General features: G+C 42.0%; 1 protein-coding gene across 3 annotated transcripts in view; it reads left to right on the forward strand.

Annotated features, from left to right (window-relative positions):
• si:ch211-278j3.3 (E3 ubiquitin-protein ligase RNF19A) overlaps positions 1 to 18,163 on the forward strand; it is a 104,753-nt gene that overhangs the window by 36,162 nt on the left and 50,428 nt on the right. For 2 of the 3 annotated variants that reach the window (XM_067984794.1, XM_067984792.1), the window contains exons 2-3: positions 12,621 to 12,759; positions 15,390 to 16,283. In XM_067984794.1, the coding sequence (XP_067840895.1) occupies positions 15,799 to 16,283 (485 nt within the window). In that variant the 5' untranslated portion in view covers positions 12,621 to 12,759; positions 15,390 to 15,798. The remainder of the gene's footprint in view (positions 1 to 12,620; positions 12,760 to 15,389; positions 16,284 to 18,163) is intronic. The other variant, XM_067984793.1, reaches the window with a different exon arrangement.

The following is an 18,163-nucleotide window of genomic DNA, read 5'->3' on the forward strand; positions in this document are numbered from 1 at the left end:
GGCAGGAAACCCTCAACTCATTTAAAAGGTACCTGGATGTGCACTTGATGTGCTGTAACCACAGGGCTACGGACCAAGTGCTGTAAAGTGGAATTAGGCTGGGTTCCTCATATTTGGCCGGCGTGGACACGATTGGCCGAATGGCCTCCTGTGCCATAAATTTTCTAAGATTCTAAGTTTGTGTATATACATATACTAACATGAATGTTCCCCTGTATCTTGCGTACAAAATGGTACTGGACAAGTTCCTGTGAGTGGCAAACGTCAGAAGGTAGATGGGACATTGGAATTTAGTGTCACCAGTCATCAAGGTCTCTTGGAGCTTGTTTGCTTGTCTTTAGGGGGAGGGGGAGGGGGTCAGAGGAATTTTCCAGACTTTTTTTCTTCTCTCCCTAATTTGGCCTAAGGTGTTTTTACTAATCTTTTGCCGCTCCTCCGAGATTGAGTGAGGGGAAATGGGATTGATGGTGTGTGTAACTTTTATACTGTGATGACACAGACAGATTTAATAGACCAGCTGGTCTTTTCCTGTCCTCTTTCGTATTTTCATAATCTTTAGTTTAATCCCCATAATTTCTAGTCAAATCCACATGCTACAGTATCGCTCATCAAATCAAGTATTTCTATGGGAGCTGGCCACCCGTTGCTATCTGCCATGACATCCCTGCTCGCAACAAGTTTAAAATTTTAAGTACGTGTTAATCCTGAGAAGAATAACTTCACTTAACTCTTTTTTTCAAGGCAGTAATGCATCTCAGGATTGAAGTCATGTTGCTAAATTGCTCAAATTTTGCAAGTGATTTATAACATAATCTGAGCCTGCGGCCTTCTCTTTCTTCTCCCCCACCGCCCCCCACTCCCTGCCGCCACCCCAACACAAATTGAATCCTCGTACCATGCTGCATGGTGAATGTTCTATATTCCGTGAAGAGTATAGTTAAAACAAATCCAGCAGCAATCCAATTCAGTGTGAACTCATTTCAAATCAAATTGTGCAATCTGATCGAGAGGCTGCCTTCCAGCAATTTGTACAATTTTTTAAAAAATTGTCTAACGCCTCACTGTATCAGGAGCCACAGTTCTTGGTTTGGGTGTATTTTTAGATTTACACAATGGGTTCGGACAGGTGAACTTTCTTTCAACCAGCCTTGCCATATTTCACTATAGTCAAGAAACAAATTGCGATTTGGTGACTTCTTGAATACTAGTTGTAGGAAAGGTAAATAATCCTGCAAATGTCCTGTTATGTATGTGAATTGGTAAATACATCTAGTTTTGCTCCTTATATAGTCAATGCTGATTTGATGAGTCATGTAATTTTCAAGACAAGATGCACAGGACGCAAATTTTTTAAATTCATTCATGGGATGTGGGCGTCGCTGGCGAGGCCAGCATTTATTGACCATGAGAACATGGTGGTGAGCTGCCGCCTTGAACCGCTGCAATCCGGGTCGTAAAGGTTCTCCCATAGTGCTGTTAGGTAGGGAGTTCCAGGATTTTGACCCAGCGACGATAAAGGAACGGCGATATATTTCCAAGTCGGGATGGTGTGTGACTTGGAGGGGAACGTGCAGGTGGTGGTGTTCCCATGCGCCTGCTGCCTTTTGTCTTTTTAGGTGGTAGAGGTCGCGGGTTTGGGAGGTGTTGTCGAAGAAGTCTTGCCGAGTTGTTGCAGTGCATCTTGTAGATGGTGCACACTGCAGCCACGGTGCGCTGGTGATGGAGGGAGTGAATGTTTAAGGTGGTGGATGGGATGCCAATCAATGCTGCTTTGTCCTGGATGGTGTTGAGCTTCTTGAGTGTTGTTGGAGCTGCACTCATCCAGGCAAGTGGAGAGTTTTCCATCACACTCCTGACTTGTGCCTTGTAGATGGTGGAAAGGCTTTGGGGAGTCAGGAGGAGAGTCACTCACTGCAGAATATGTCAATCAGATCGAGCAGCTCAAAACTGGGCATCCATGAGGCACTGTGGGCCTTAAGCAGCAGCAGAATTGTATTCCAGCGCAATCTGTAACCTCATGGCGCAGCATATTCCTCACTCTACCATTACCAACAAACCAGGGAATCAACCCTGGTTCATTGAGGAGTGTAGAAGAGCATGCCAGGAGCAGCACCAGGTGTACCTAAAAATGAGGTGCCAATACAGGATTACATGCAGGCTAAAACAGGAAGCAACATGCGAAAGACAGAGCTAAGCGATTCCACATCCAATGGATCAGATCAAAGCTCTGCAGTCCTGCCACATCCACTTGTGAATGGTGGTGGACAATTAAACAACTAACGGGAGGAGGCGGCTCCATGAACATCTCCATTCTCAATGATGGTGTAGCCCAGCACATGAATGCAGAAGTCAAGGCTGAAGCGTTCGCAACCATCTTCAGCCAAAAGTGCCGAGTGGATGATCCATCTTGGCCTCCTCCCGATAGCCCCACCATCACAGAAGCCAGTCTTCAGCCAATTTATTCACTCCGCGTGACATCAAGAAACGGCTGAGTGCACTGGATACGGCAAAGGCTATGGGCCCTGACAACATCCCAGCTGTAGTGCACTTGTGCTCCAGAACTAGCCAATCTGTTCCAGTACAGCTACAACACTGGCATCTACCCAACAATATGGAAAATTGCCCAGGTATGTCCTGTCCACAAAAAGCAGGACAAATCCAATCTGGCCAATTACCGCCCCATCAGTCTACTCTCAATCATCAGCAAAGTGATGGAAGGTGTCGTCGACAGTGCTATCAAGCGGCACTTACTCACCAATAACCTGCTCACCGATGCTCAGTTTGGGTTCTGCCAGGACCACTCAGCTCCAGGCCTCATTACAGCCTTGGTCCAAACATGGACAAAAGGGCTGAATTCCAGAGGTGAGGTGAGAGTGACTGCCCTTGCCATCAAGGCAGCGTTTGACCAAGTGTAGCATCAAGGAGCCCTAGTAAAATTGAAGTCAGTGGGAATCGGGGAAAACTCTCCAGTGGCTGGAGTCATACCTAGCACAAAGGAAGGTGGTAGTGGTTGTTAGAGGCCAATCACCTCAGCCCCAGGACACTGCTGCAGGAGTTCCTCAGGTCAGTGTCCTAGGCCCAACCATCTTCAGCTGCTTCATCAATGACCTTCCCTCCATCACAAGGTCAGAAAAGGGGATGTTCGCTGATGATTGCAGTGTTCAGTTCCATTTGCAACCCCTCAGATAATGAAGCAGTCTGTGCCTGCATGCAGCAAGAACTGGACAGCATCCAGGCTTGGGCTGATAAGTGGCAAGCAATATTCGCACCAGACAAGTGCCAGGCAATGACCATCTCCAACAAGAGAGAGTCTAACCACTTCCCGTTGATATTCAACGGCATTACCATTGCCAAATCCCCCACCATCAACATCCTGGGGGTCACCATTGACCAGAAACTTAACTGGACCAGCCACATAAATACTGTGGCTACAAGAGCAGGTCAGAGGCTTGGTATTCTGCGACGAGTGACTCGCCTCCTGACTCCCCAAAGCCTTTCCACCATCGACAAGGCACAAGTCAGGAGTGTGATGGAATACTCTCCACTTGCCTGGATGAGTGCAGCTCCAACATCCCTTGAAGCTCGACATCTTCTAGAACAAAGCAGCCCGCTTGATTGGCACCCCATCCACCACCCTAAACATTCACTCCTTTCACTACCGGTGCACCATAGCTGCAGTGTGTTCCATCTACAGGATACACTGCAGCAACTCGCCAAGGCTTCTTCGACAGCACCTCCCAAACCCGTGACCTCTATCACCTAGAAAGACAAGGGCAGTAGGCACGAGGGAACAACACCACCTGCACGTTCCCCTCCAAGTCACACACCATCCTGACTTGGAAATATATTACCATTCCTTCACCGTCGCTGGGTCAAAATCCTGGAACTCCCTCCCTACCAGTATTGTGGGAGAACCTTTACCACACAGACTGCAGCAGTTCAAGAAGGCGGCTCCCCCACACATTCTCATGGGCAATTCGGGATGGGCAATACATGCTGGCCTTGCCAGCGATGCCACATTCCATGAACAAAGTTTTTTTTTAAATTTCCACTTTGTCGGGTAGATGCCAGTGTTGTAGCTGTACTGGAACAGTTTGGCTGGAGGCGCAGCCAGTTCTGGAACACAAAACTTCAGCTCTACAGCGATGAAGTTGTCGGGGCCCATAACCTTTGCTGTATCCAGTGCACTCGGTTGTTTCTTGATATCATGTGGAGTGAATCGAATTGGCTGAAGACTGGCTTCTGAGATGGAGTGGATCTTGGGAGGAGGCTGAGATGGGTCATCCACTCGGCACTTCTAGCTGAAGATAGTTGCAAAGGTTTCAGCCTTGTCTTTTGCACACATGTGCTGGGCTTTGCCACCATTGAGGATGGGGATGTTCACGGAGCAGCCTCCTCCTGTTGTTTAGTTGTCCAATTGTCCATCCTGACTTAGCCATGCTGACTTGTCACTTGTATCAGAGTAAATGTACTTTGTGACTGTACTTCCAATAGGCTAATTGATTAGCTGTTACATTGTAGAATCATGATGTGGAGATGCCGGTGATGGACTGGGGTTGACAATTGTAAACAATTTTACAACACCAAGTTATAGTCCAACAATTTTATTTTAAAATCCACAAGCTTTCGGAGGCTTCCTCCTTCCTCAGGTGAATGTGGAAATTCACCTGAGGAACGAGGAAGCCTCCGAAAGCTTGTGGATTTTAAAATAAAATTGTTGGACTATAACTTGGTGTTGTAAAATTGTTTACAATTGTAGAATCAGTAGTGGATTATTTTGTTTTTTATTCATCAAATAAATTTAAATTTTTATATCCACATACAGAACAACAGTAAGACATACTATAGGTTCAGACTATGATCTATTGTATTATTACATACTGTATAATTATGGAGCCGTAGCTGGCCAAAACCTCCCAGCTTAAGACTTATTATAAGTGGAACACTTTTTCTATACCACCAAAGCCATTGAATTAAATGTAGATTGGCCATGTGGATTATAAGTACATATTCCTGAAGTCTTCCTTTTATTTTCTGCCATCCCCACCACCCTTCCCCGCCGCACATCCCAGATAGTTAGACAATGACAGCTCACTTTCACATTGGTCATTTCAGCTTACAACAACAACTTGCATTTATATAATGCCTTTAACATAGTAAAACGTCCCAAGGTGCTTCATTGGAGCGTTATCAAACAAAATAAATTAACGCCTTAATGAGGAAATTGCAATTGGTGAGGTGAGGGATGTGAAGGAATGCCTTCATATTCCTGGGTTGTACTTTTGTACCTCCTTCAAAGTGGCCCATGAGTAGGTGACCAGCCTACACGTATTGTCGATGCTGCGTGGACTGATGAAACGGGAGAAAATCCCTAAATAAATATAATTCTTTTTCTGTTCCTTTTTCCTTGATGTCAACAAATAAACTTTTAGGAGAATGACACTTAATATTGCCATTGGTATTTAAATACTGAACCTTTTCAAGTAAAATTGATGTGCTACTTCAGTTATTAAAGAAAATATTTAGCAGCATGTGGCTTGTTTCTCATATTTTTGTATGGCAGCCTTTTGTAATCAGTGCTTTACTTTTTGTGTCACAAAGTCAACGTCTTTAAAACAAAATACCTATTTGTACAAAAAAGTTAAATAGATTTGCACCGTGGCTGTTCAGTATAGTGTCACTAATGAGAAGTTAAGCATGAAATAATGGGCTTTGAATTGCCTTTTTGGACCCCTCATGAATATCGCAGTAAGCTGGCAGACTGTCAGATTAGTGTGCAAGGTACCTGTATTTGAATACTAATTGTTTACTATTTATATAGGGAAGTTATAGTAAACCATTAAAGATTTGTTGTAGGTTTTTAATGTTGCTTTTGTTAACCCTTTTAAATTCTCAATTATTGACCAGATTACATTTGTGTAAACACCCACATGGTACTGCACTGTACTGTTCGGTATCTTGTGCTTTTGCTGCTTGCTTCTGCCTATTTGAGAATAAACCTGCTTAATAGTTTGTGAAGTGTTGAAATTATCCATCGTTTGAAGAGATGTGAGATTTAATCGAATCCTATGCATCATCCAGTTGCAAGTTTACAATAAACAGGAGGATTATCCTCTCCCCACCTCCTGCACCCCCATATCTTATATAGTATACAAATAAAGTTAAATTTCCGATCTAGAATATAGGTTTGGCTATCTTTTGGGGTAAGAACAAGTTGAAAAGTATTTAGGACAACCTGAATCGTAACCGCTCACCAACAAACTGAGGCCTTAGAGAGCCTTTGTTTTACTTGATATTGAGTCTGAGGAGTTTGTACTGTCTGCAAATCGCATTCCACCAGCAATGGGCAAAGTATCGCACTTCAGAAATGATAGTATCAGTTACTGTATCTAGGAAGTAAAAACAAATCCCTTTCCCTTGAGCTTTCATTTCTGAGCCATTTTCCCTCCAGAAAGGTTAAAGTATTTGTGCTCTGCAGGGGTTTCCAGGTTCATGAAGTACTATACTGTAACTATACTGCAAAGTGTTCCTATAGAATTTTTCTAATTAACATCCTTATGCAGTTGCCTAGAATTATTATGCAAATTTTGATGAAGGGGAATGAGAATTGGTTGAAGTACAAAACGTGAAAAGTAGTGTATCACAAGTGTAGAATAAATCTTTATCCTGCATCCATTTGCATAATTTCATTTGACTGGAGGTTAGGATTTACCATTTCCACAGTCTTTGCAACGATCACTGAATTAATTATAATAACTTATCACAGAGCTAGTTTGCATTTGTAGTTTTATGGCAGACTGGAACCATAAATATTTGATAAGAAATCTAAATGTATTTTAAAATCTCGCAACAGCAAGAATATGGCTTGTTTCAGCCCTCGTACAATGTGAGTTGAGAAATTAAAGGCAAAGTGAATTTTGGCTCGATGTTGTTCAAATATTTACAATCCAAATAAGATTTTTTAAAAATATGAACTGACTACTTGAAAAACTAGTCTGTTGGGGAATGCACTTGACTGACCCTCCCTCACCCTGCTGACATGAACTTTAATCTTTTAAAGGATTGACAGTTTGTGGGCCAAACCCATTTTAATAGAAATTAAACCCATCACTTAGAAAGTAATGGGCACCATTAGTGGTCTTTGCACTTTTGCGCATTATTTTTACTTTCTTTACTGAGCTTACCCTCACTAACCATTTGCCTTTTTTATATTGTATTAAACAATTATTTTAAGTACAAGCTTCAGTCCTAGCCCTCTTAGTAAATGTTCATCGGTTTTTGCCTTCCTTCTGTAAGGATGGGTAATTATGGCAGTCATTTGTCTAATAAAGTCTCCCCTTTCTATAATACTGTCATGTGTATATATTGTAGCTTTCCTGCACGCTTCTATGTTTACTTCAGTAAATCTTCATTTTGAAGTATTCTTACCTGCGTTTACTGCTACTCTGGAAATGCTACAATGTTTATATTTTAAGTAAGTCCTAAGAGCGTGTATAAGTTGAAGAGCTGAGATGAATTTCAGTCTGGAAAGCTGCTACATTTAATGGGCATGTTTTACCAGTTGTCGACTGAATAGCAAAATAGAGTAACCTGCAAAGGGTCCTTTATCTTGGAAAAAGAGAGTTTAAGCCAACCAATCTGTGTGCTTCCTCTCAGCCAATACAGTGACCTTGATGGTATTTGTGGAGAAGAATATAGCATTAAGAATGTTTTCTTTTCCCAGCAGAAAAACAGCCTTGCATAGACAGTGAGGCTGATAATTAGGGGATATCACTGGTGAGCGATTATAAACACTTCCAAATTCCTCCTGCTTCAAGCTATTTTGCAAATCATAAAAGGAATGCAAGGCCAGATATGCTACAGAAGAGTCCAGTTTAGTTGAATCTGTGCAGCTCCCATTTTACGAATTGAGTTTATGCTTAATGCAGTTGTCACCACATATTCAGCTGCAAAACAAAGAAAATCCACGCTTTATGGGCCCAGAACCATCCACAAATATTTCTGAAGTGGACTGCGGTTTGGGCAAATTGCATATAAAAATGAAAAAATGCCGTGCAAACAATTACTTGCTTTTCACTTTGGAATATTTTGATGGACCCACCAAAATACACAGAAAACAGATGAACTTTTCTGCAGTTTTGTAGCAGTAATTTTAGTATTAAGCTTTCTTGGGTACGGTATTATAGTGGTTATGTTACTGGACTAGTAATCTTGAGGCCTAGGCTGATCATCCAGGGAATGTTCAAATCCCACCATGGCAGTTTGAAAATTTGAATTTTTTAATTCATTCATGGGATGTGGGCATCGCTGGCGAGACCGGCATTTATTGCCCAACTCTAATTGCCCTTGAGAAGGTGGTGGTGAGCCACCTTCTTGAACCGCTTCAGTCCGTGTGGTGATGGTTCTCCCACAGTGCTGTTAGGAAGGGAGTTCCAGGATTTTGACCCAGCGACGATGAAGGAACGGCGATATATTTCCAAGTCGGGATGGTGTGTGACTTGGAGGGGAACGTGCAGGTGGTGTTGTTCCCATGTGCCTGCTGCTCTTGTCCTTCTAGGTGGTAGAGGTCATGGGTTTGGGAGATGCTGTCGAAGAAGCCTTGGCGAGTTGCTGCAGTGCATCCTGTGGATGGTACACATTCCAGCCACTGTGTGCCGATGGTGAAGGGAGTGAATGTTTAGGGTGGTGGATGGGGTGCTAATCAAGCGGGCTGCTTTGTCCTGGATGGTGTCGAGCTTCTTGAGTGTTGTTGGAGCTGCACTTATCCAAGCGAGTGAAGAGTATTCCATCACACTCCTGACTTAGAACATAAGAACATAAGAAATTGGAGCAGGAGTAGGCCAATCGGCCCCTCGAGCCTGCTCCGCCATTCAATAAGATCATGGCTGATCTGATCCCAACCACAAATCTAAAGAACACAAGTCGGAGCAGGACCCGGCCACATAGCCCCTGGGCCCTCTCCGCCACCCACAGGGCATTGACCGATCCGAACTCAGCTTCATGTCCAATTTCCTGCCCGCTCCCCATAACCCCTAATTCCCTTTACTTCTAGGAAACTGTCTATTTCTGTTTTAAATTTATCTAATGATGTAGCTTCCACAGCTTCCTGGGGCAGCAAATTCCACAGACCGACCACCCTCTGAGTGAAGAAGTTTCTCCTCATCTCAGTTTTGAAAGAGCAGCCCCTTATTCTAAGATTATGCCCCCTAGTTCTAGTTTCACCCATCTTTGGGAACATCCTTACTGCATCCACCCGATCAAGACCCTTCACAATCTTATATGTTTCAATAAGATCGCCTCTCATTCTTCTGAACTCCAATGAGTAGAGTCCCAATCTACTCAACCTCTCCTTGTGCCTTGTAGATGGTGGAAAGGCTTTGGGGAGTCAGGAGGTGAGTCACTTGCTGCAGAATACCCAGCCTCTGACCTGCTCTTGTAGCCACAGTATTTAGTTTGGCAGTTTAAAAAACATCTGAGGCCTAATTTTAACCCCGTGCCTGACAAGAACAAGGCATGTGGGGTTAAGTATCAGCAGCTGGGTACTCACCTTGTCCACGCCGCACATAGGCCTGATTTGAGCATCGTACGAAGCCCTCGACCCAAGCAGGCGAGGGCTTCGTTGACATGCAAAAGTTGAGGTGTGATGACTGCGATGCGATTTTTATGTCATGTTGCACATATGGCATACACTGCCAGCCTCACCAGTAACTCCATGGAGCAGCAGGGCCGAAAAGGTAAATTGATTTAGTTTTTTAAGGTTTTCTTGTTGGCCATCAGAAACGTGAGTGCTCCTCTGGGTCCCACAAGGAAAACTTGGGCCTCTCCTGATCTGGGCTTGTAGCTGGTTTTATTTAGGGAATAGCTCGTGATACTGTAAGTTCTGGCTGCTGTATTTTTTTTATTCATTCATGGGATGTGGACGTCACTAGCAAGGCCAGCATTTATTGCCCATCCCTAATTGTCCTTGAGAAGGTGATGGTGAGCCGCCGCCTTGATCCGCTGCAGTCCAGGTGCTTTCCCACAGTGCTGTTAGGTAGGGAGTTCTGCGATTTTGACCCAGTGATGATGAAGGAATGGCAATATATTTCCAAGTCGGGATGATGTGTGACTTGGAGGGGAACGTGCAGGTGGTGGTCTTCCCATGAGCCTGCTGCCCCTGTCTTTCTGGGGGTAGAGGTCGCGGGTTTGGGAGGTGCTGTCGAAGAATTATAATTATGTTCCTCCTGTAACCATTTTGCTAGTGTTGAATCCTAATGAGAATGTCAAGAAATGTGATGCTTGGATGATGATTTCTATAAACTGCAGATGAAAATAGTCAGTTTGTTGATCTTTACACTCTGGTCTATTTAAGTTTCATTGAGCAGTTCAATCTCTAAACCAAAATAACAAACCACTGAACAAAAAATATTATTTTCCCAAATGGCTTTTTACAACATGTAGCTCTACCAAGTCGTGGAGGCACACAAGCCCTTTTACTATCTCTAGATCGCAGGTAAGGATGAGAAAATGTTGGGCTGACTTTTTAAAAAGTGGGAGTATTAAACTGATCTAAATGAAGAAGTGATTTTCCACCAATTGATTGAGTGGCTTGTTTCATTCTAAAGTTCTTTGGCTTAGATCGGGTATGTGTTTATCTGGAGCTGATTGTATTTTGACTTACATATGTCACATTATGAAACTGGTTCTGACATATGCTTCTGCTCTCACAGTTCTGAATTTGCCGTTTACCTTGCGGGGCAAAATCCAAATTATTAGTTGCACTGGGAAAACTAATGCAGGCAAAATTTCGCACATTCACTGCTTAAAAGTCACGTTTCCGATTTTCATTTTCTGGTCCCGTATCTTCCCTGCATTGCTGGCCTGTGCTGGATGGCTGAGAATTTAGTCTGCCTATGCCAAGAGAAAATGGGAAACATGCTGCATCTAGCAGTGATGGCAGCCTCTGCTGATGTAAGATGGGGCAAAACCGCCTACTAATGTACATCTCCATGAGACAAGTGGCACTGGCATCAACCCGTATTACAGCACTTGTCACCAAAGGGGCTGCCTCTAGTGGCATGCTGGTATATAAACATAGCACAAAACACATTAGAACTGTGGTAGGTTAAACCATTAGGAAAGAAGCTGTGACCCATCTCTCATTATGAAGTACTTTTGTTGGTTCCAAGAGACTGAACTTCAAGAGAAGGGGGGAGTGGGGGAAATTCTAGTGCCGTTGGGTTGACATTTTTTTCCTACTTTTTTTCAATTTTATGGAATGCTTTGTGGCCGTTAGAATCAATTGCACAAAAGATAGCTGAAAACCGTTAGTTACTATTTCTAGAGGCGCTAACAGGACAGTATGTTCTATGCCCATTGTATTTTGTTTCTGTATCTGTTGCTAGATAGATAACTTCACAATTAACATATTTGCAGTTGATTCAAGGGGGGGTGATGGTGCAGCAGCATGACTGGAAAGGGTCTAAACAACAACTTGGGCAGATTATTTTTCTCACAGGTGTAGAAAATTGGATTAATTAGCACCAGTTGCAATTATAATATATTGATAATTGGTTCACTGGAAATTATGTGCTATGAGAAATTTAAATAAAAGACAATGGGGAAGACAAGTGTAGATTAAGAACATAAGAAATAGGAACAGGAGTAGGCCATACGGCCCCTCGAGCCTGCTCCGCCATTCAATAAGATCATGGCTGATCTTCGACCTCAACTCTGCTCTCCTGCCCGATTCCCATATCCCTTGATTCCCTTAAGTGTCCAAAAATCTATTGATCTCAGCCTTGAATATACTCGACAAATGAGCATCCACAGCCCTCTGGGGTAAAGAATTCCAAAGATTCACAAACCTCTGAGTGAAGAAATTTCTCCTCATCTCAGTCCGAAATGGCCGACCCCTTATCCTGAGACCATGACCCCTAGTTTGAGACTCTCCAGCCAGGGGAAACAACCTCTTGGCATCTACCCTGTCAAGCCCTCTTGGAATCTTGTGTTTCAATGCGATCACCTCTTATTCTGCTAAACTCCAGAGTGTGTGGGCCCATTCTACTTGATCTCTCCTCATAGGACAACCCTCTCATCCCAGGAATTAATCTGGTGAACCTTTGTTGCACCACCTCTATGGCAAGTATATTCTTCCTTGGGTAAGGAGACAACAACTGTACACAGTACTCCAGGTGTGGTCTCACCAAAGCCGTAAGACTTCCTCACCAATTGCAGTAAGACTTCCTCACTCTTGCACTCCAACCCCCTTGCAATAAGGTCCAACATACTATTTGCCTTTCTAATTGCTTGCCATACTTGCATTTTAACTCTCTGTGCCTCGTGCACAAGGACACCCAAATTCCTCTGAACTCCAACATTTAATAGTTACTCACCCTTTGTAAATTGTGGGCAATTGAAATTTTTGCTTTACGTCAATAGACATTTTATAATCTATAAAAGTCAAAATGCCAGAAAATCTCATCTTTGAGAAGAAAAAAATGTTTTGTGCTCGCTTCCATGTTAATAATTGCTGACTACTGTAATATAGTGGAAGTTGTAGTGATTGCAATCATCTGGATTTGAAGACAAGCAAATGTTTGGGCTCTTTTCTCTGACAACCTGTCCTCCTCTCTAACCAGAAATCAAGAAGTAACTGGCAGCAAACTGAAAAAGCACTTGTGTTGCCAGAAAATCCCTAGGAAAAACAAGGGCGATGAATGAAACAGGGTTGTAGGATTGTTGGCGGAATAAGAAAGCATCACCAGGCCACGTCTATAGGTATGTATATATTTCTATAAATTAGGTAGATGTAAGGAATTACTGGGGAGCTGCAAAGTTTTCTTGGGCCTGGATTCCTGAAATGTTAAGCCAACTCTGATTTTAGAGGAGCACCTTGCTCTTGGGGTAGTTATATTTAATAATTTTCTAAATTCTGCTTTTTTGGTGCGGAAATAATTTCTATTCGAATCAACTAGTTGTATGTTGCAGCTGGTGACAGGATAAAGATGGGTTTTTTTCTGTTTCGTGATCAGTCTGGATGATACAACGGTATTTATTTCAGTACCTGTTTGGATCTTCTGATTGGATACATGTGGATTTTGTTTCTTTTTTTAACTGTACTGCGATTATAACAATTAGGAGTTCTGGGACATTAAGCAAAATAAATTGTTTTTTCTATAATGTATTTCAGAATCAGGAGCTTCTCATGCAAGGAAGCTAAAAATCTTGGGTTAAGCTGTGATTTTTTTGTTTGTAAAGACTTATAAAGTATTGGAATTTTATTTTTGTTTGAAACTATTCGGAAAATACAGTCACTGATGTCACTTGCATCATTAATGTTTCTTGCACTCATATTTGAGGCATATAGAAACTATGGAAATGGTATACCGCAAGAGCCTTTTAAATAGTACAGAAATTGAAAGTGAGGTTCTTGCACCAAAGTAAGCCCTTTTTGTTGTCGCCAAAAGTGTTCAAACAATAATGTGGAAGTGAGGAAATGTGCAGTTAGTGTACTTTATCTGTACAACGCGGCTTTCGATTGCAGAGCTCAGATCTGATCGTGTAAATGGGACAGACCTGAAATGGAGTCATGGTGAAAGGAGGTGTGTGAAGTAACTAGGATTTTAGCACTCTAATTATCGCACCAATCAACAGCTGTAATCTTAACATCATATTAAAACATATAAGTGTGAGTACTGTTAACAATCATAGTTCACATGAATGAATAGGTAAGGAAATTAATAACTTTGCTGTCTTTGTTTAGTGCCGGGTATTCCTGATTTTAGTGTTGGGATTGATTTTCAAGTGGGGATTTATTGCTAATTCCATTTTATACAGAGTTGATATCTCAAGAGCTGCAAACTAACACTCCTTGGTCTCTAGCTTGTGATCTTCATTTGAACTTGGATGAAGGGATCGAATGTATGGTTGCTAAATTTGCTGATGACACAAAGGTAGGTAGGAAAGTAAGTTGTGAAGGGGATATAAGGAGTCTGCAAAGGGATATAGATAGGTTAAGTGAGTGGGCAAAAATTTGGCAGATGGAGTATAATGTGGGAAAATGTGAACTTGTCCACTTTGGCAGGAGAAATAGAGATTGGAGAGAGATTGCAGAACTCTGAGATACAGAGGGATCTGGGTGTCCTCGTACATGAATCACAAAAAGTTAGTATGCCGGCACAGCAAGTGATTAGGAAGGCAAATGGAATGTTGTCATTTATTGCAAGGGGAATGGAATATAAAAGTAGAGATGTTTTACTACAGTTGTACAGGGCATTGGTGAGGCCACATCTAGAATACTGTGTGCAGTTTTGGTCTCCTTATTTAAGAAAGGACATAATTACTTTAGAGGCAGTTCAGAGAATGTTCACTCCACTGATTCCTGGGACGAGGGGGTTATCTTATGAGGAAAGGTTGGACAAGTTGGGCCTCCACTGGAGTTTAGAAGAATGAGAGGTGATCGTATTAAAACATATAAGATCCTGAGGGGACTTGAAGGGGTAGATGCTGAGAGGATGTTTCCCCTAGTGGGAGAGACTAGAACTAGGGGCCACAGTTTAAAAATAAGGGTTCTCCCATTTAAGACGGAGATGAGGAGAAATTTTTTCTGAGGGTCGTGAGTCTGAGGAACTCCCTTCCCCAGAGAGCGGTGGAGGCAGGGTCATTGAATATTGTTAAGGCTAAGTTAGATAGATTCCTGATAAACAAGGGAGTCAAAAGTTATAGTCGATAGATGGGAAAGTAGGGTTGAGGTCACAATCAGATCAGCCGTGATCTTATCAAATGGCAGAGCAGGCTCGAGGGGCCAAATGGCATACTCCTGCTCTTAATTCGTGTGTTCATGTGTTCGTAAGATGTGCTTAGGTTCAATTAGATAATATGCACCAATAGAAGAAACTATTCCAGGTGAGGTTTTACACTTTCACGTGAGTTTTGTGATGATGGTTTTAGGTGAGCTGCTATAACATTACTGGTTAGATAATCTTTATATTTTATTTGGGAATATCATCATTCTCAACATGCGTCTTGAAGGCAATTTATACTTTAGTCTTGAAATCAAGTTTGACCGTATTCTTTTCCTTCTCCAAATTAGGAAAAATTATGTTTATTGCTTTATTTTATGCTTTTTAAAATACTGGATTGAGGCACTTTGAGAACACATTATGGGTCGAACTCCCCCAATGTGCTGTGATGCAGTTCCATTCTGGTGACTTCATGAATAGAAATGATGGGTGCGTTGGCAGAGCTCTTACTGGAGTGAAAATTCACTCCGCCAAAACAATCCAGATCTCATTAACAATAATGTCTTGCATTGTCCTGTAACCCTCTGAAATTGATTGAGCTTGTTGTAATACAGGAATGTTTGAGTAACTGATTGCCTCTCTCCTTTTCCTTTTAACTTTTTCCAGGTTTCATAGTGAAAATGGACAAAACAATGAATATCGCAAGGTGACATCATTTGAAATCCTACAAGCACTGTTGATTGATTCTGGGACTACTTAGTATCTGGACTTGCTATGTGGATCCATTTTGTGCTAAGCCATTTAAAAATCAGTGCTGTGATAAATGGTGTAAGCTTAGTTGAAAAAAAAACCTGATTATTTCAGTATTGCTAATTATACTTAAGAACAACTTGGATTTCCTAAGGGGGGGAAAAACTTGCCATATTTCTTTTACACTTTGTCTTTGTAAGGATTTTGACACTCAATGATTGATTGCTATTTGATTCCAAAATTGGTAGACTGTGGTCGACCACTTTTGCAAGCAATTAAGAGGAGTAACCTCGAACGTTTTTGTAACTAGAATATATTCAAGATCATGAAGAGACCAAATAAACATCGACAGCTCCAATTCTTCAGCCTCTTCAGCAGGAAACCCAAATCAAAATCAAAGCTGGAGATGTCCACAGTCACAGTTGAGGGAGTACACACAAAAACAGAAAGTGAGGATGTGAAAAAGATGCCTTCCGCCAACAGGACAACACAATCGTCCAGTAATGAACAGTTATTAGGCACTCTGGAGTGCCCACTTTGCCTTCTTAGCCAGCCTCGCTCCCAGTTCCCAGAGATTATTTCTTGCCACCATCGTTCTTGTCTGGAATGCTTACAACAATATTTGAAAATTGAAATTACAGAAAGCAGGGTCAATGTTGCCTGTCCACAATGTTCTGAGTTGTTTCATCCATCAGACATCCGTATGATTCTCAACAATGGCACTTTGATGGAAAAGTATGAAGAATTCATGCTGCGCAGGTACCTTGCATCTGATCCAGATGCCCGATGGTGCCCTGCACCAGATTGTAGGTATGTACTGCATAATCAGTATGATTTGTTTTAAGTGTATGTGTTTTGATTTCTCCACCTAAATACCATATAAATAGGGGAGGGGGGATGATGGTACAAGACTAAGCTATTTTACTGAATGTATTTTGCTTACACGTGGCAGATAATTAGTGTGCAGGTAAATACTGTCAAAACTACAGACCTCACTAATAATAGACAGCAAAACAAAGTGTTAATTTATAATTTTTTTTTGCCTTGAGTTCACATCTAGGCTCACACTGAAGATGTAATGGGCCAGCATTTTAGCCATGCTAAACTTTGAGAGGAACTGACCTCCTACAACAGTGCTTTAGGCACTACAGGTAAAGGGAAAACTAAAAGATATAAAGTAATTAGGAGAGAGAAATAACAAATGTGTGAGAAAAACAACATTTTAGCAGAAGAACCGGTTAGGGGGTGTGGCCCAAATAAGTGTTCTTTATACAAACGCACAGAGTATATGGAACAAATTGAATGAGTTGCAGGCGTAAATTCAACTTGGAGGGTACGACATGGTAGCCATTACTGAGACATGGCTGCAAGACAGTCAGGACTAGCAACTGAATATACCAGGTTATAAGCTCTACAGGAAGGATAGAGGAACTGGTAGAGGGGAGGAGTAGCCTTAGTGATCGAGGATGAAATGTCTTCAATGATGAGAGGATATAACGAGAAGGAAACAGGCAGTGGAAACTTTACGGGCAGAATTAAGAAATAGAAAAGGATTTAAGACTGTAGAGGGAGTTATGTATAGGTCCCCTGGTAGCAGCTGTGAAGTGGCAGAATGTATAAATGCAGAGATTAGACAATCATGTAACAAAGGCAGGGTGGCTTTAATGGGGGATTTTAACTTTCATAGAGATTGGGATAACTAGATGAGCTCGTGTTAGAAAGGTAGCGAATTTCTTGTGTGTTCAGGACGGCTTTCTGCAACAATATGTCCTAGAATCAACAAGGGGGCAGGCCATATTAGATTTAATAATGAGTAATGAGCCAGATTTAGTTAACAGCCTAATGGTGCATGAACATTTATCTAATAGCAATCATAATATGATTGAGTTCAACATTTATGTCTGAAAGGGAGAAACCCGTAACAGCTGCTAAGATTCGAAATTTAGGTAAGGCTGACTTCAATGGGATGAGACAGAGACAGTCCACAGTAAACTGGGCAAATGTGTTAATGGGTAAAATGACAGAAGGTCAGTGGAAGGTGTTCAAAACAGAATTTAACATGATACAGAACCAGTTTATACCCCTAAGGAGCAAAAAAAAGTAGCCATGGACGACAGAGGTAAGGGACAACATAAAACTAAAAGAAAAAGCATACAAAAATGCAAAAAATAGCACAGATCCTGGTGACTGGGGGAAATACAGAGAACAGCAAAGGGTGAAAAACAGATAGTAAGAACTACAAAGAGGGAGTACGAAAAGAAACTTGCAAGGGATATCAAAATCAACACATTTTTTACAATCCTATCAGGAAGAGGGTGGTCAAGAGTAATGTGGGCCCCTTAAAAAACTGATAATGATATTGTAAATGAAAATAAGGAAATGGCAGACATGTTAAATAATTACTTTGCGTCAGTATTTACAATGGAGAATAGCATCCCAGACACCCCAAGGAAACTAGATTTGAAGGCAGGTGACGGATGGGTTGTTTGCCAGGGTGTCCGATTAAGTTAACTTCCCCCGTGACTACATCAGCCAGAATGAATGAGCAGTGGGTTTCGCCTCTCTGGCTAGCTTCCCACGGGTGGAGGGCGCAATCGATTGCACACACATGGCAATCCGAGGACCACCACATGAGCCAGGAGTTTTCATCAACCAAAAGGGGTTTCACTCTTTTAATGTGCAGCTGATGT

The sequence above is a fragment of the Heptranchias perlo genome, chromosome 5 (genome assembly GCF_035084215.1).
Source record: "Heptranchias perlo isolate sHepPer1 chromosome 5, sHepPer1.hap1, whole genome shotgun sequence".
Classification (NCBI taxonomy): domain Eukaryota; kingdom Metazoa; phylum Chordata; class Chondrichthyes; order Hexanchiformes; family Hexanchidae; genus Heptranchias; species Heptranchias perlo.